The sequence below is a fragment of the Anomaloglossus baeobatrachus genome, chromosome 5 (assembly GCF_048569485.1).
Source record: "Anomaloglossus baeobatrachus isolate aAnoBae1 chromosome 5, aAnoBae1.hap1, whole genome shotgun sequence".
NCBI lineage: Eukaryota > Metazoa > Chordata > Amphibia > Anura > Aromobatidae > Anomaloglossus > Anomaloglossus baeobatrachus.
Genome location: NC_134357.1, coordinates 411,969,328 through 411,987,874, shown reverse-complemented (window position 1 = coordinate 411,987,874; position 18,547 = coordinate 411,969,328). Strand labels below are relative to the sequence as shown.

Here is an 18,547-nt window from a genome sequence, read left to right as displayed (position 1 = left end):
TGCGTCTTGCGGACAGTGGGCGGAGCTCTCGAAAGGCGACACTCGTTCCCGCAGACGCAGGAAGATGGCCGCGGATAGATTCTCCCGGTTTAACGAAGACCGAGACTTCCAGGTACGGAAGAGGGTTGTTGTGTGCTGCTGTCAGGCGGTGACGGAGCGGCGCTGTGCGGGTCGCCTGTGTACAGGGAGCCGGTCCTAGCTGCGCTCCGTAGTGCGGAGTCCCCTTCCCGGACCACGGCTGTGGCGTTACCTTATATGAACTCAGCCTGTCAGCTTCTCCCCGGCTCCTCCCAGCACCAGCCCGTCCTCCATGCCCCGGCCTGCGCCCTCCGGTGTCTCCTCTCCCGGGGCCGGCAGTGTCTGGTGTTCGCCCTCGGGAGTCCTGTGTCCGCCCTCCGGTGTCTCCTGTCCTAGGGGCCGGCAGTGTCTGGTGTCCGCCCCCCGGTGTCTCCTCTCCCGGGGCCGGCAGTGTCTGGTGTTCGCCCTCGGGAGTCCTGTGTCCGCCCTCCGGTGTCTCCTGTCCTAGGGGCCGGCAGTGTCTGGTGTCCGCCCTCCGGTGTCTCCTGTCCCCGGGGCCGGCAGTGTCTGGTGTCCGCCCTCCGGTGTCTCTCGCAGTCCTCGGTGTGGCTGCTGACCCGATTATCGCCCATGTTAATGCTTTGTACTGCCGCTGTCTGCCTTCCCCATCTTCTGTTTATTCCCTACGGCGGCTGCAAGGAGTCATTTCTGTGGGATCACTGGGTTTATTTTTGCCTTTTTGTCCCCGCTGCGTGGGCCCCCTTTTTGTCCCCGCTGCGTGGGCCCCCTTTTTGTCCCCGCTGGGTGGGCCCCCTTTTTGTCCCCGCTGGGTGGGCCCCCTTTTTGTCCCCGCTGGGTGGGCCCCCTTTTTGTCCCCGCTGGGTGGGCCCCCTTTTTGTCCCCGCTGGGTGGGCCCCCTTTTTGTCCCCGCTGGGTGGGCCCCCTTTTTGTCCCCGCTGGGTGGGCCCCCTTTTTGTCCCCGCTGGGTGGGCCCCCTTTTTGTCCCCGCTGGGTGGGCCCCCTTTTTGTCCCCGCTGGGTGGGCCCCCTTTTTGTCCCCGCTGGGTGGGCCCCCTTTTTGTCCCCGCTGGGTGGGCCCCCTTTTTGTCCCCGCTGGGTGGGCCCCCTTTTTGTCCCCGCTGGGTGGGCCCCCTTTTTGTCCCCGCTGGGTGGGCCCCCTTTTTGTCCCCGCTGGGTGGGCCCCCTTTTTGTCCCCGCTGGGTGGGCCCCCTTTTTGTCCCCGCTGGGTGGGCCCCCTTTTTGTCCCCGCTGGGTGGGCCCCCTTTTTGTCCCCGCTGGGTGGGCCCCCTTTTTGTCCCCGCTGGGTGGGCCCCCTTTTTGTCCCCGCTGGGTGGGCCCCCTTTTTGTCCCCGCTGGGTGGGCCCCCTTTTTGTCCCCGCTGGGTGGGCCCCCTTTTTGTCCCCGCTGGGTGGGCCCCCTTTTTGTCCCCGCTGGGTGGGCCCCCTTTTTGTCCCCGCTGGGTGGGCCCCCTTTTTGTCCCCGCTGGGTGGGCCCCCTTTTTGTCCCCGCTGGGTGGGCCCCCTTTTTGTCCCCGCTGGGTGGGCCCCCTTTTTGTCCCCGCTGGGTGGGCCCCCTTTTTGTCCCCGCTGGGTGGGCCCCCTTTTTGTCCCCGCTGGGTGGGCCCCCTTTTTGTCCCCGCTGGGTGGGCCCCCTTTTTGTCCCCGCTGGGTGGGCCCCCTTTTTGTCCCCGCTGGGTGGGCCCCCTTTTTGTCCCCGCTGGGTGGGCCCCCTTTTTGTCCCCGCTGGGTGGGCCCCCTTTTTGTCCCCGCTGGGTGGGCCCCCTTTTTGTCCCCGCTGGGTGGGCCCCCTGTTTGTCCCCGCTGCGTGGGCCCCCTTTTTGTCCCCGCTGCGTGGGCCCCCTTTTTGTCCCCGCTGCGTGGGCCCCCTTTTTTGTGTTCAGTCCACACTGAGATGTCCTTGGTTGTCTGTTTTCCTCTGTAGTCTGTGGCCTCTGTCGTCTCTGCATATTTTACTCTTTGGCCCATTGGTTCTTCTATTCCTGGGAATCTCGCCCTGTAAACAAAACTTCAGACAAGTCGTCAGCCGTCGTGGTCTCGGCTTCTTGCTGACACGTTCACTTACTATATATAGCGCTATTTATAGAGGGTTACTTCCTGCAGTTATATGGGCCGGGAGCGTCCAGATCCTGCAGTATCGGGGATGCGGTTATACACGGGATCAGGGATTAGGCTTCTTATTCTACATTGAAGAATACAGACGCATTTACATTAGGACAATATGGCGCTGATCCTTATTACATCGCAGCGTCACCTGCTGCACAGAAATCCTTCAGTCTGTACCAAAATTTGGTTCTTGTGAGACGTTACCCCCCCCGCAGGATGACCATTCATGACATTGTTGGTTAGATACTAAAACGTATGGAGTACAGGGCGTATTTCCACCTCCGTATACAGTAACCACCCAATATTACAATGCAAAACAGCCGCCCAAGGCTGTGATTTCCTGCAGCAGATGGCACTGGTTTGTGCCCTATGAACAGTAAATGTGTGGCAGTACCTTATGTTTTCTCTGCAGTTTTTGCTCAGTTATTATGGACAAACTGCATAAAAAAAACCCCTATATAGCGTGCACACAGTGCCACTCAACACATCCATCTTTTATGGTCTTAAGTATGGACCTGCAGTGCACAGACTCTCCACAGGGCTCCTGACCCGAACTCAATTGCAGCTCTGCTTTTTCCATCAGTCCCATAGAGAGAGAATAAGTCGAGGGTCATCATGCCCGGCCAGCACCACATTCTCCGGATTAGTGGGGAGATCCCTCCAGTTGGACCCCCGACGTTCAGGTGGGAATCCTTTCTGGATGTAAATTGAATGCGTTCGGACTGGATACTGACCCATTATGGCGTTAAGGTTCTGTTTACATGGACTGATCAGCAGCACTAAAGGACCACCGGTCGGTAAACTTACCAGTCGGTGGCCGTTTGACAACCTGTTTACACAGTCGGACCAAAGTGAACGATGTGTGCTGAGTGATGAGTAATCAGTCGCCTCATGCTTAGGGGTGCTTCACACATAGCGAGATCGCTACCGAAATCGCTGCTACGGCACGGTTTTGGTGACGCAACAGTGACCTCATTAGCGATCTCGCTGTGTGTGACACTGAGCAGCGATCTGGCCCCTGCTGCGAGATCGCTGCTCGTTACACACAGCCCTGGTTCGTTTTCTTCAAAGGCGCTCTCCCGCTGTGACACACGGATCGCTGTGTGTGACAGCGAGAGAGCGACGAAATGAAGCGAGCAGGGAGCAGGAGCCGGCATCTGGCAGCCTGCGGTAAGCTGTAACCAGGGTAAACATCGGGTAACCAAGGTGGTTACCCGATATTTACCTTAGTTACCAGCCTCTGCAGCTCTCACGCTGCCTGTGCTGCCGGCTCCGGCTCTCTGCACATGCAGCTGCAGTACACATCGGGTTAATTAACCCGATGTATACTGTAGCTAAGAGAGCAAGGAGCCAGCACTAAGCAGTGTGCGCGGCTCCCTGCTCTCGCGGTTATGATCGCTGCTTCGGCTGCTGTGTTTGACAGCTAAGCAGCGATCATCAGTGACTTACAAGGTCGCTGTTACGTCACAGAAAATGGTGACGTAACAGTGACCTCGTTGTCGCTTAGTGTGAACCAGCCCTTACAGGCTGCCATTGTTCTTAGCATCCCATGTTTATACGGACAAGATGATGCACCGCTGAGAACGATTGCATTTTTTTTTCCTGCATAAAAGCTAATTTCCCCCCAATGACCAAGCGTTTTGCTCGTTCCTCAGATGATCTGCAGCCTGTTTTCACAAGCGCTCTGAAGCAGGCTAGTCTTTCTGTGTAAATGTACCCTGGCTCCCTTATTTTCCCAGTTCAATATTAAAGGGTCCAAGGCAAACAGATTGAAGTTGGATGGAAATGATCAGCTTCTCAGTTAAATTAGAGACATTTTTCGCCATTGACATGAATTCATGTGGATTTGCATATAAAATAAATCTGCACCTGATCACCGCACCATTAATGTGGATGAGACGTCTTCAGAGAGAGAATATGTGGCTGGTTCTTGCTAAACAAGCAGGTTTCAAGTTAAAAGGTGTATTCGCATCTCCAAGATCCCAATATGTAGTAGTTGTATTAATATTCGCAAATACTGCCAATTACAAATGTAGTGTAGTTCTGATATAGGCATGTCTCTTGCCTCATGTGCAGGGCATTGCAGCTTGGGTATCCATGGTTACATCCACTCATAGTGACAGCTAGGTGGTTGTAACCATAGATACCTACACATGAGGTCAGAGACATGTCTATAACAGGAGAATTATACTACATTTAGAATTGAAGTTAATGGGCATTATTATTGTACTTGCTACATATTGGGATGGGATTTTGGAGGTGGGAATACCCCTTTAAATCTGCAGCTTTTTGTCCTGTTTTTTCCGACTTGTGTGGACTCGGCCTTGGATCTCATTCAGACTGTAGTAGTATTTTGCATCAATATGTGTAGCCAAAATCAGGAGTGCATCCTAAACACGGGCAAAAAGTGTAATGGGAAAATGTGTACATTTTGAATGTTTTGGTTTATGATGAATACTAATAAAAAAAAATAATTCTATGTGAGGATTAGAGGCTTGTCTAGCTGTCAGATTGTGGCATATGACTCTAGTGGTCACTGCAGGCTCAATGGCGACTCATGTGTTAATATACACACACTGGCTTGGCTGCAGGTGCCCATTTTGCTTCTATTTGAGGAGCTTAGGCCTCAGCTGTTCTCGGGTATGTCCCCTTTACCAGTAATAGTTTTGTGCTTTTGGCTTCTTCAGTAAATGAATGTCACAGGAGCTTGTGATGACATGTAGTGTAAGCTCCAGCCAGTGTATAGTGGGAGGAGTGGAGATCTGCTGGCCATCTTCATCTATGTATAACTGTACTTTCCACCAGCTTAGGGTACTTTCACACCTCCGGTTTTTCTTCTGCGGCACAATCCGGCACTTTGCAGGAAAATCGCAACCGTTTTTTTTTGCTGCCGGTTGCGATTTTCCTGCATACACTTTAATTAGTGCCGCATTGTGTCGCATGGCCTTGCGTTCCATCCGGTTTTTGCCGCATGCGGCAGATTTAGCCGATGCGGCGGCCGGATGGAACGTTGCCTGGCACGTTTTTTCGTGCGGCAAAAAAAACCGCATCGCGCCGCATTCGGCCGATGTGGCGCATCTCTCAATGCATGCCTATGGCGGCCGGATGCGGCGCGATGCGGCAAATACCGCATTCGGCCGCCGCATGCGGTTTTTGCCACTGCGCATGCTCAGTAGCATGCCGCAAGCGGCAAAAACCGGGCGGGCCACATGGGAAAAACTTATGCAAAGGATGCGGTGTTTTCACCGCATCCGTTGCATAGCTTGCACAGCCGGATTGAGCCGCAGGGCTCAAGCCGGATGTGTGAAAGTAGCCTTATCTGCTCTATGGTTAGTGGCTAATTCCTCTATGGAGCTCCAGTAATGACACCCGTCAGCAGTTGCATCTGTTTCTAGAATTGTAGGAACCCTTGAGTGCTGCCTAGTGAGCACAACACTCCGTAATGATGCAACAGGGAGTGAATAACCATGACCACAGACTCCATTTCTACAGGAGATGAATGTCCTGTCTTCTAGTGTTTTCAATTCCTCTATTGGCATCTTGGAGATGGAATATTTTTTTATAAGACGAGCTGAATCTCCCCTAAGAGCAGCGGATGGCAACATTTAACTGGGATATGTCTTATAATGCAGTTCTCTGTTGTGGCTCCCTGAGTGATGGTTCCTTATTAGTGATGAGTGAACACTACCATGCTCGGTACTCGTACAGGCTCGTCTTGTGTAATGGAAGTCAATGGGCAACTCAAGCATTTTTCTGGAAGATCTTCTGAACAGATTCTCGCACTCCCCATTGACTTCCATTATACTCTGTCCATGAATCGAGCCCATACTAGTGTCCGGCTGCTTGTTACAAGTACCGAGCATGGTAGTGCTCACTCATCAGTATTCCTTATGTATTAGGATATGTGCGCACGTTGCGTAATTTCATGCGTTTACGCTGCATATTGCACTGCAACGTAAACGCCTGCGTCCCCAGCACAATGTATGAGGATTGTGCATAATCCATCCGCACGTTGCGTTTGAGAGCGCAGCGATTTGCATGCTGAAATTTTGATCCAAATCGCTGCGCTCAAAAAAGCAACATCACTGATTTGGTGCGCTTTGGATGCAGCTCCCACTGTGTCTATGGGAGAGGCAGCATCTAGAGCGCATGGAATCGGCATCTATTCTGCAGAAACACTGCATCCATTACGCAGTGTGTCTGCAGCGATTTGCAGCGCACATGTGCTGCCAAATCACTGCAGATTTTTCAGCATGGACACTACGCAACATGCGCACATAGCCTTAGCACATTCAATGCTCTTGGTAAGTACATGCAATTTGTGGGGAGAATAGGACACTGGCATCAAATTCTTACCTGTCACATCCCCAGGTTTATGTGGGTTGCCTGCAGTAATAATTAGTTTTCAGCCTGACCATTTTTGGAATTAGCGGTACTTGCGTGGTATTTTAGGTATGTAACACTAGTGGTTAAAGCAGTCGTCTCCTCTAAATGACACGTCATATGGACCTGGCCGAGGAAAATCTGTTCCCTGTTGTTCTATAAGCAGGAGCAGCTTGGGCTGTGCATATGCACTGGATACCATAATCCTGTGGATTATATGAGCACGCTTATTGAGCACATATTCCTGCAGTTGGCCATTAATAGGCTTCAAAGCCACTAGATTTCAGCTCTTAGTAATACCACCCTCCCATAATTTGTGTGCGAGGGGCGTCTGTCATACAATACATACAAGATAGATATAGATAGATATATAGAGATAGAGATAGAGATATAGTGTGTATGTGTGTACATATATAATGTGTGTGTGTGTATATATATTAAAATTTGTCTATTATCCGAAGGACGCTCCTTACACAGAAATGGCAAGCAATGAATTTATATCACTTCTGCTATGCCAGTTAGCCATTTAAAAGGTATCAACCACTGAGGACTTCAGTTCTTTTAAACAATTTTTTATCTCTACTGGCTAACACGGTACAAAGATATATATTTTACCTGTATCACTTCTGGGCATGCTCAGAAGTTAAAACCAAATCCGGTACATGCTTCCGGTGTTTGATGCATGCCACCGGATTCGGCGTGCATAGACTTTCATTATGCACCATGCCACACCTGGCACTGTTTTTTTTTTTTTGCCGCTGGCAAAAAACGTTCCTCTCTGCGTCCTATGCGGCCGCCGGAGTGACGATTTTTGCCGCAACCGGCAAAAAATGGATCAAACGCAAGTACATGCGGCACAACCCGGCGCTAATAAAAGTCTGAGGGAAAACCGCACTCGGCGGCAAAAAAAAACGGATGCGATTTTGCCGCACAGCAAAAACCGGATGTGTGCAAGCAGCCTTAGCGGGCACACACACACATCTTTACAGTATAGATTACATGTCATGTCTGCACTACTATGATTTGCTTTCTGGCCAGTGTCACGTGATACAGCGGATGTAACCTTTCACTTTGGTAAACAACAAGGTTGCAAGCGTCAGATTGTGAGACTTTCCGGATAATCGGCTGGCGGATTGCTGGAATTCTCCGTCTGGGATCTTCCGCACAGAACTCTCCGCACTGACCACTAGGAGCTCTAGAATCGGTCTGCACTCAATGTCATGATGTCAGAGCGCAGCCGGGGAGGGGCGGAGCCCTACGTGTGACGTGAGAGAATTACTTACACAGATATGGGGGGATGGGAGGTTATTACTCAGAAGTGATATATATATATTATATTACATATTACTGTATACATAATGTATATAATCTCTATCCCTTCTATTTGCATTGGTGGGGCACAGAGCCCCCCACTGGTTATATCTTTACTTCTTTTAGGTGAGAGGTTGCTTTACGCTGCTGCTTTCTATTTTTATTTTGTTTGGTTTTTATTTGACACTAAAATATCTTGAAGTTCCATGTTCCTTTTAATGTGCTCAGAATAGCTTCACAAGTCTTCTGCTGGTGGTTTTATGGGGTACAATAAGGAACTTAGCCTGAGTGTGCAGAAGATGCAGCGCTTCCTCATCTACATTTTCAGAATTAATTGGGCTCAGTCCACAACCAATCCTAGTAAGGCCATCACTTTATTACATGGGAAGACCCATTTAAAGGGAATCTGTCAGCATCAACTTTCCTAGACTGTTTATATGGGCATGCAGGCCATAGAAAGCTGAATAAAATGATACCTTGAATCCCGTATTTTATTTCCAAGAAATCTGTTTTTCTTAATATGTAAATGACCTGTTGGGATCTACGTGCTGGATACAGATCTGTCTGAGAATCTGCATCCAGAGATTATTATAAATGAAAGTAAGCATTACCAGTGTAAGACATGTAGAACAGGAGAGTGGACTGTCAGTCATTACATGTCTCACACTGGTAACGCTCCCATACATTTATAATAAGGTCTTGAAGCAGTTTCTTAGATCTGTGTCCGATCCATAGATCTTAAAGGGAACCTGTCATCAGAAATTTCGCCCAAAAGCTAAAAGATTCCCCCTCTGCAGCTCCTGGGCTGCATTCTAGGAAGGTCCCTGTTATTATTGTGCCCCATGTGAGCCCAAAATAAAGCCTTTATAAAGTTCTACCTTTTTGTATGCAGCTTCTGTAAATCCGACACGGGGGCGGGCTCTCTGCCGTCCGTTATTCTGCCTCCTGGTCCTGTATGCCGCCCCCATCGCTCCTTTCCATATCTGATGCACCGCCCACTGCTCCAGCCATCCCCGTGCATGCCCAGTGCCAGTCTCACAGGACTGAGCAGTGTGACCGCTGGTGATGTGTGCGCAGGCAAGTGATTATGGACGGGACTGTGACTGTTATCAGCAAGTACCCGGCCATAGTCTCTTGAGCGCGCAAACCTCTCCAGCGTCACACTGAGCTCAGTGTAGATGCTAGACTGTATGGGCTGCTTCCAGGGATGATGTCCCTTTGTCATGTGATAGTATTTCGAACACGCCCCTATCACATGACAAAGGGACGTCATCCCTGGAAGCAGCCCATACAGTCTAGCATCTACACTGAGCTCAGTGTGACGCTGGAGAGGTTTGCGCGCTCAAGAGATTATGGCCGGGTACTTGCTGATAACAGTCACAGCCCCGTCCATAATCACTTGCCTGCGCACACATCACCAGCAGTCACAGTGCTCAGTCCTGTGAGACTGGCACTGGGCATGCACGGGGATGGCTGGAGCAGTGGGCGGTGCATCAGATATGGAAAGGAGCGATGGGGGCGGCATACAGGACCAGGAGGCAGAATAACGGACGGCAGAGAGCCCGCCCCCGTGTCGGATTTACAGAAGCTGCATACAAAAAGGTAGAACTTTATAAAGGCTTTATTTTGGTCTCACATGGGGCACAATAATAACAGGGACCTTCCTAGAATGCAGCCCAGGAGCTGCAGAGGGGGAATCTTTTAGCTTTTGGGCGAAATTTCTGATGACAGGTTCCCTTTAACAGTACATTTACATATTAAGAATAAATAAGTTAATTGGGAATGAGACATCGGATTACAGATATCAAGGTATCATTTTCAACTTTTGTCTGAAATAACATGTCCAGAAAGCTTATGCGGATTGATTCTACTGACAGATGTCCTTTAATATGCATATTTAGTTTGCAGGTCAAAAAAATCCTGTGGCATATTGCCTAATAATAAGGGACGGACTCCTTCCAAATGCTAAACTAAAGTGGCATGGTTGCTTGGAACACCACTCTGAAAAAGCTGTGACGGGAGGAGAAATGGCACGGCAGTCTCATAGCATCATTGCCACATTTTTTGTGATTTTTTTTTTTTTGATGAGATGTGGCATAACCTAGAGAGATGAACCAAGACTCGGCTGACTTTTGATAGGTTGTTCTAGGATACGTCTGCCGATTAGTAATTGAGTTTGTTTCGCCCCATATGGTATGTTTTGTTTTTTTTTTCCTTTGGATGATTCCTGATCCTAAAAATAGCAATTAAGAAATGAATCTCTGAGGGCATTGCTGTACACGCAGCTCCCTTATATCAGCCTATTGTTTTCCTGCGTCTGATACTGCAGCATTCTCTCCCTCTGCCCTTTCTGTTTTGCTTTCCAATCCTCCTTGGGGTGATATCATTTTTCTCGTCGGTATGCACACTGGGGCCAAGTAGTTTCCTATGGGTGTAACCCTGATCATGGAAGTGTTTGGAAGCTACTGACCTACTTATTTCTTGGAATATAATTGAGCCAGAGCTTTTGCGCACTACTATATACATCAGATGTTTGTCAGATCCTCACTCGTGCTCCAAGCTTATCTAACGTAAGTGGTGTATGTTATGGGTGATAATCCACCACTGCGTCTCGCATTGTCTTCTGTGGCTTAGCTTTTATTTGCAGGGTGAGTATGATATCCAAAGAAGAATACTTAGCTATGGTGGCTATTGGTTGGGGAAGCATAGATGGAATACAGGGTGAATCTAGCAGACAAAATGACTATTTACAGGCCCAATGGTTAAAAAACCATCTTGTTGTTAAAGGGGTTGTCCACTGCTTTGACATTGATAACCTTTCCTTAGGATAGGTCATCAATGTCTGATCGGCCTTGGTCTGACATGCAGTTGATCTCGGTCCCGGCGGCGGCAGCAGGCGGGTGGAAACCATCAGTTCTGGAGCTGTTCCGTCTTTTGCGGCCACAGCCGGGTACTGCACATCCGCCTCCTGTTCATTACAATGGGAGGTGGATGTGCAGTGAATGGCCGCAGCCTCTATCAGAAGACGGAGCAGCTCCGGAACTGAGCATGTCCGGCCGCCTGCTGCCGGGACCGTGATCCGCTGATTGGCATGAGTGCGTCATGTAGGACCCTGGTTGATCAGACATTGATGACCTATCCTTTGGATAGGCCATCAATCTCAAAGTAGTGGACAAGCCCCTTTAAGCTTAAAACCCCCTTTTCTTGCCTTTTCCTTCTTTTCCCCTTTTTCCTCTCCCACTTCTAGACAACTAACTGGATTTATACCTCAATAAGAACATAAAAATGAATATTACCCCTCCCTTCTGACTTTCCCACTTAAGATTCACGATAACCAGTTTTGTAAAATGTGTTTTATGTTAAACCCATTAGATAGCATTGTTAAATAAAAATCCATCTAGAAGTTATTCCACTAGTGAGCGCTGTGTTTTTCCTTTTCCTTAGTCCATTTTATCCCTTTGTCCCAGGTTCGTCCATGCCTCCAGTCTAGCAAAAACACATACTGACATTACCAATCAGACATTGCACTCCTTTGAGGTATCTGGCGCATTTATATATTATAGCCCTACCTACCCTTCCATTTGTTTTTAACTTTTTCCTTGTTTATTTTTTGTGTAGCCACGTTGTTCAATAAAGGTTGTTTTTTTGTAATATTTTCATTACCTACCTACATTTTTGTAATATTGTATCTTCTTTTTTGAGAGCTTATATTGGCTTTATTGTTTTTTCTTTGTGGTTTTCCTGTGTAAATGGTCATTTTCCTCCTCATTGTGCCTCTGAAGATGGTGGTAGCTGATTGTAGATGAAACCTTCATGGCTGCGTGAGGAGCTGTATGATTTCTCCAGAATGAGTACAGGCATCAAAAATTGTCTGCGCTCGATACGGCCAACAATACGTTCTGTCACAGGTACACTCGGCAGATACGCTCCGCTGTGGAAATGGCTTGAAATCTGCAGGAAATCTGGAAAAACGAGTGTTTTCACCTTGTGTGATTATACATTGTACTTCACTTTCGAATCAAACGTTTATGTTGAACATATGGCAATTATTAGATTTTTAGCCCTTGTATGTCTGGCCTTTACAGTATGGCTGTACTTATGGTTGCTTAATATTGACCTGTACGCACGGTGTCCTGCCGTGTGAAGGATAATTTTTATAGCGCCAACACTTTAATATACAAGCCTATGTATTGCACTGCAGCGCTCCTGATTAAAAAAAAAAATGAAAATAAAAAAAATCAAAGGTGTCGACTAAAATTGGCTCCAAATAATTTTAGAGGAACTGTTTTTTTTTAAAATTTTAATAAATCTATAGTAAACATGAAAGTACACAACTTTGTCATAAGTGTTATCAGAGGAATCTGCTTCTTTCTCCTTCTGAACTGATCTTTATCTATTCGGTAAAGATAGATCTGCCATTTACTGAGATAGGAGATGACAGTTGCTACTCACAAGATTCTATGAGACGGGAGGAGCAAAAGGAAGACACCGACATTCTGCCGCACATTCTGGAATGACTGTTACAGTTCTCTGTAGAACTTTATAAGCACCAACTGTCATCTCCTATCTTAGTAATGGGATAGTCTGTGTTCACACAATACCGATTTTACATGGGCATTGAGAGTTTTGTAAATGGAACATCAGCATGGAGGAGAGAGCAGATTTTTCTGCTAAGATATTTTACAAAGTTTCTCAAACTCATGGTTACTTTTTAACCTTCTCTTCAAAGGTGTAAGATGAGAGGAGGCATTTGGGAATATATGTATAAAAGTGTCCTCAATGCTTCTGCCTAGCTACTCCCCATCTCAAGGGCATGCAGGGTATAAACTATGCCTGTCTCATTGCCTGGTACATATTGCATCACTGAGGGTGCCGGTTCAGAGACTGGCCTGCATGTCTTCAGGATAGCTGCACTGCACCCATTGGTCTTTTAGCCATAATTGACACCCAACACATGCTACTTTATACCTTTATGTAATACATAATTCAGGGTTATCGCTATAAACTTGTTCCTGTTTAGAGCTAAACTGCCTTATCAGACCCTCACTGATGGATTCCCAGTTAACTCCTTCTGTAGCCAGCAGTGCAACACACAGGCTAGAGATATAAATGGTGAACACTTTTTAATAACACCCAATTGTAAAGATGATTTTTAGCCCAAAATGTATGCGTTTAAGTTAAAATAAATTTGAAAGGTGGACAACCGATTTATAAAGCTTTCTAAGGCTAGGTTCACACTTCCGTTGTTTTGCATCAGTCACAAGCATTCACCTTGAGGAATTACGGTATCCTGCAAAATATTTTGCAGGAATCCAGTTTTTCCCCATAGACTTCTATTAGTGACGGATTGCGACTGATGATGCTCCGTTGCGTCGTGGTCAGTCCTTTCTTAACTGACCGCCGGGCGGGAGCAACGCAGCCTGTAACGTTTTTTGAGCAGCACGATCCGTAGGATTTCACTGCGCATGCTCTCTCTGGTTCCCTGCCCCCGTAACCAGGATACACATCGGGTAACCAAGCAATGCGCTTTGGTTAGTTACCCGATATTTACACTGGTTACGTGTGCAGGCAGCCAGCGCTAAGCGGTGTACGCTGGTAACCAAGATAAATATCGGGTAACCAAGCAAAAAGTGCTTTGCTTTTACCCGATATTTACCCTGGCTACATGTGCAGGGAGCCCGATACTTCCCCGCTCGGCTCCGCCCCCTCCCGCACTCGGCATGTACACACACACTCACTCTCACACACACACTCACCCTCACACACTCACTCACACAAACACACACACACACACACACTCACTCACTTACCTGTCCCCAGCCCTGCAGTCCCCGCGGCACTGACATCCTCAGTGCCACGGCCTCGCTCGGCTCCACCCACCCCGAACTCTGCCCCCCGCACACAACGGAGTCCGACAAAGAATTCTGTTTTGTCATCTGTTGTACAGTGCATCAGTCACATGCGTCAAGCGACGCATGTGACTGATGCAAAACAACGGAAATGTGAACCTAGCCTAAGTAAAATGATATGAATACAATATTATATTGCTTAAATATCCATCGCATTGTTGCTTGACATTCCCCAGGGATTAATAACCTCAGTTCCGCACCAACTATTGGCATGTATTTACAGGGGCTATCATGCTGATCAAATTCATACCTTAAAGGGGTGGTTCACCCATATTCATTATTGGTCACAACGATAGTTATTTTGAGAAACAAGGTTTCCCTCAAATACCTTGTGTTGCCAATAGTGCCTGTGAGCGGCGATATTGCAGTCCGCTCATCCTCTTCTCATGGCCTCCGGGCTCCGTGACCTTGGGCATATGGTGATGTCACGTCAACTTCCTGCTCGCCTCACATCACTGCGACCGGCCCCAGTCTCCGTGAGTCACAGCCCAGCATCTCTCCTACTTCTACGCTCTGTAGTGGAGGAGGAGAGAGCAGGGAGATGATGGGCTGTCATGCTGGGCTGTGCTGATTGGTGAAACGCCGCCCACAGCCCAGTCACTCACACAGACTGGGACCGGCCGCGGTGATGTGAGCAGGAAGTTGACGTGACATCACTGGATCCCCAAGGTCACGGAGCCCGGGGGTCAGGCGATGGGGGAAGAGTGGACCGCAATAGCGTCGCTCACAGGCACTATTGGCAACACAAGGTATTTAAGGGAAATATATTGCCGATAATAAATATGCGTGAACCACTTCTTTAATTGTACAAATCTATATATAACCTCAGTTGCCTCCCTCCACACCAACTAATGGCATATATTTACGGGGGCTGTCGTGCTGATTAAATCCATACCTTGATTGTACAAATCTATTTTACAGTTTGAGAAATCCAGCATAAAATGCAAATGAGCTGCAAGTGCTTTGGGGTGGGACATTGCACTTGCAGCTCTCCGGCCCTCTCTCCCTATTCCCCACCTATGTGAAATCTCCCACAAGCTCCTTCACTGCCTGGTGTGGCACATGCGCATTAGGGCCCTCGTGACGTCGCAGGACCCAGTGTTTCTTTCTGCGCTGCCTCAGGCAGGATGGATGGTCTCTCCCATGACTGTGTGCACACAGATTCATGTTACACCTGGCCAGGGAGCATGAATCTAATGATGGGTTTCCTTTGCAATACATCATTCTATCTGGTTTAAAGGAAAGGGTTATCACATTATACATCTCGTACCTGACTTACAGCGGGGCCATCATATTAGATACTTTATATCTGGGTTATGGAAAAAGATGGCAATAATATAAAAACCCTTCCAATGACTCAAGTATCACAGATGCAGTGCAGGAGAGACGGTCTCTTCTTCTGGTGCCTGCATCTTGGCTGGACGGTTCGCAAATGGCCATAAACCAAAAAAGTCTTGTTGCAACTTGCATACTCTTTGGTGATCTGGACTCCTGCAATTTATATGATGTATTGTTGTACAGAAGCTTGAATTCCTCTTGTGGTATTGCATCTGATGCCCCACTTTTTTTTGCTTACTGCTTCTATATGCTTAGAACTTCCATAGAGTACCCGACTTCATACTAAACTACACAACATGGGTCCCTAATATGGCCGCACACACTTATTAAAGGGCTTTTGGAAGAGTTTTACAACCCCTGGCAAAAATTATGGACTCACCTGGCTCTGAGAATGTTCATTCAGTTGTTTTTACTTTTGTGTAAAAAAAAAAAAAAAAGCAGATCAGACTTTTCAAGTCCAAACAGGGAAAAATTATGGAATCACTACATTCTGAGGTAAAAAATTATGGAATCATGAAAAACAAACAAACAAAAACACTCCAATACATCAGTAGTATTTTGTTGCACCACCTCTGGCTTTTATATCAGCTTACAGTCTCTGAGGCATAGACTTAATGAGTGACAAACAGTACTCTTCATCAATCTGGCTCCAACTTTCTCTGATTGCTGTTGCCAGATCAGCTTTGCAGGTTGGAGCCTTGTCATGCTACCATTTTCTTCAACTTCCACCAAAGATTTTCAATTGGATTGAGATCCGGACTGTTTGCAGGCCATGTCAATGACCTTATGTGTCTTCTTTCAAGGAATGTTTTCATAGTTTATGCTCTATGGCAGGATGCATTATCATCTTGATAAATGATTTCATCATCTCCAAACATCCTTTCAATTGATGGGATAAGAAAAGCGTCCAAAACCTCAATGTAAACTTAGGCATTTATTGAAGATGTAATGACAGCCATCTCCCCAGTGCCTTTACCTGACATGCAGCCCCATCTCCTCAATGACTGTGGAAATTTACATGTTCTCTTCAGGTAGTCCTTTTTATATTGTTTAGCTTTTCTATATGTAAATCCCATTTCCTTTAGGCGGTTTCTTACAGTTTGGTCAGAGACATTGACTCCAGTTTCCTCCCATTCGTTTCTCATTTGTTTTGTTGTGCATTTCCTGTTTTGCAGACATATTGCTTTAAGTTTCCAGTCTTGACACTTTGATGTCTTCCTTGGTCTATACCAGTATGTTTGCCATTAACAACCTTTCCATGTTTTTTGTATTTGGTCCAGATTTTACACAGCTGACTGTGAACAAGCAACATCTTTTGCAACATTGCGTGATGGTTTACCCTCTTTTTTTTTTTTTAAAGGAGTTGTCCGACATTAGCTTACAAACAGTTTTGGAGTTTCTGTGCTGTATTGTCATATAAATCACCCCTACATGACATTTTTTGTTTTCTAACTTTTGTTCGTCTTGAATTATCCCTTTATTCTCTGCAGCTCTGTTTACATTCAGATCCAGCAAACATGGCCTGACTGCCGAACCTCAGTTACAGCTTGCATCACCCGACCTCACTGTCCAGCCCCGCCCCCACTGTCCAGCCCCGCCCCCTGTACACTCATTGGCTGTCAGTATTCTGCGCAGCACTGACCTCTCATCACTCCAGCAAAGGTGGGCACATTACTACATGATATGTGCTGTGGATGTGAGGTGATTGTTCTGTCACAGATGAGAGATCACTGCTCTCTATATCCAATCATTGGTAGTACAGAGCAGAGATCCTCACATCCACCGCACATAACATGTAGTAATGTGCCCATCCTTGTCCCCATAATATAGTATTGTGCCCCATCCTTCTGCCCATCCTGTAGTAGTGTCCCCTTGGGCTCCTCTTCTTGTAGTAATGCTCTCTCCTGTAGAATTGCCCCCTAGTCTGCCATTCTTCACACATGCAAAAAAAACACAAATCCACCTCACCTCTCTTCGTTCCCTCTGTGCCCTGCTTCTTGCGGCTGCAGCCCCCCCCCCCCCTCCTTGCTGATCGCGGCCTGTGCAGTCAGCGCTGTATATCAGATGACTGATCTCTAGGCACTGTGAATGGACACCTCTGTATGCAGCTTCTCCACTGATTAGCTGCTGCCTCTGGCCGGCGGCTGATCATCACATTATACAGAGGCTCAGCAGGGCACTCTGGAATCTGGCATCTGATATACAGCGCTGACTGCACGGCCCCAGCACAGCCAGTGTTCAGCAGGGGGGCCATTTGCCTGCAAGCTGCCAGCAGCATGGGTGCTGCATGCAGCGTACAGGCAGCGAGACCCCTGCACTATGCAGTGTGTGGGAGGGTGCAGGGAAGGGGGGCGGGTATGCCACGCACTGTAGCTTACCAGCAGGGCGGGTTCATGTCTCCTGTGCTGCCCGTCGTCAAGGCGATCCTATAAGCTCCTGCATTTGTCGTCGTGACATCATAGGAAGCAGCAAAATCCTGGTAGGAGCGGTCACATGACCACTCTGAGCCGGGGGAGAGGGGCTGACGGCAGGGCAGGTAAGTAGTCACTATCTACTTACCTGCCCCAATGTAGTCCAATAGTGTAATAACAAGAAAAAGGCAAAATAAGCCGGATAACCAATTTAAGAGTTTGATAATCCTTTCCTTTGTTTCAATTGACATCTCTCATATTGGAGCAATAATTCATGTCAGTCCACTTGGTGCAACAGCTCTCCAAGGTGGGATCATGATCACTGCTTTTTAGATGCAGACTAATGAGCAGATCTTATTTGATGCAGGTGTTAGTTTTGGGAATGAAAATTTACAGGGTGATTCCATAAGGTTTACCAGGGATTGTATGCACTGATAGTGCTGCAGTAGGATGTGGTACACCACTACCATATATACATGCTGCCTTACTGAGCTGTGCTGTAGCTAGAAACTGCACCATATGCCCATTACAACCTCAGCTTCCCGCTACAATATGTCAGAAAAATGTGTAAGCATTGCAGGGGGAGAACACGACCCTCAGACGGACTGCCCCCCCCCCTCCCCGAGCACCACCTACATTAGGGTTTATGTGAGCGCAGATGAGCCCATGATGCACATCTGGAGATCATAAAATCGGAGCACAGTGTAACATCTAACCTCAGGGAGGTTTTTCCATCAAGGACATATCGTGTTTGTGCACTTTTTATGACGGTTTTGTTCAGTCTTGACGTGTGAAATGGTTTAACCCCTTACATGACTGCAGTACTGGCCTTAGTGACCAGACATTTTGAGGTATGTGACCATTTACCCTCTGTAACTTTCCTCTGTGTTTTAGGAAATCCCGGGGATTTTTATGTGCATTTTAGTTCATAAAATATGGACGTCATTTTCTTATATTTTTTAGTAGTTAAGGTTACAAAATACACACTTTTACAGAATTATTGCAGTTTGTCATTCATGTAAACTGACGAGCGT

The 18,547-nt window shown here is 47.5% G+C and overlaps 1 protein-coding gene across 2 annotated transcripts in view; it reads left to right on the top strand.

Annotated features, from left to right (window-relative positions):
- The first annotated feature begins 3 nt into the window (after nucleotides 1–3).
- The window catches only part of GPATCH8 (G-patch domain containing 8), a 70,900-nt gene continuing 52,356 nt past the window's right edge, over nucleotides 4–18,547 (top strand). For both annotated transcript variants that reach the window (XM_075350240.1, XM_075350239.1), the window contains exon 1: nucleotides 4–112. In XM_075350240.1, the coding sequence (XP_075206355.1) occupies nucleotides 65–112 (48 nt within the window). In that variant the 5' untranslated portion in view covers nucleotides 4–64. The remainder of the gene's footprint in view (nucleotides 113–18,547) is intronic.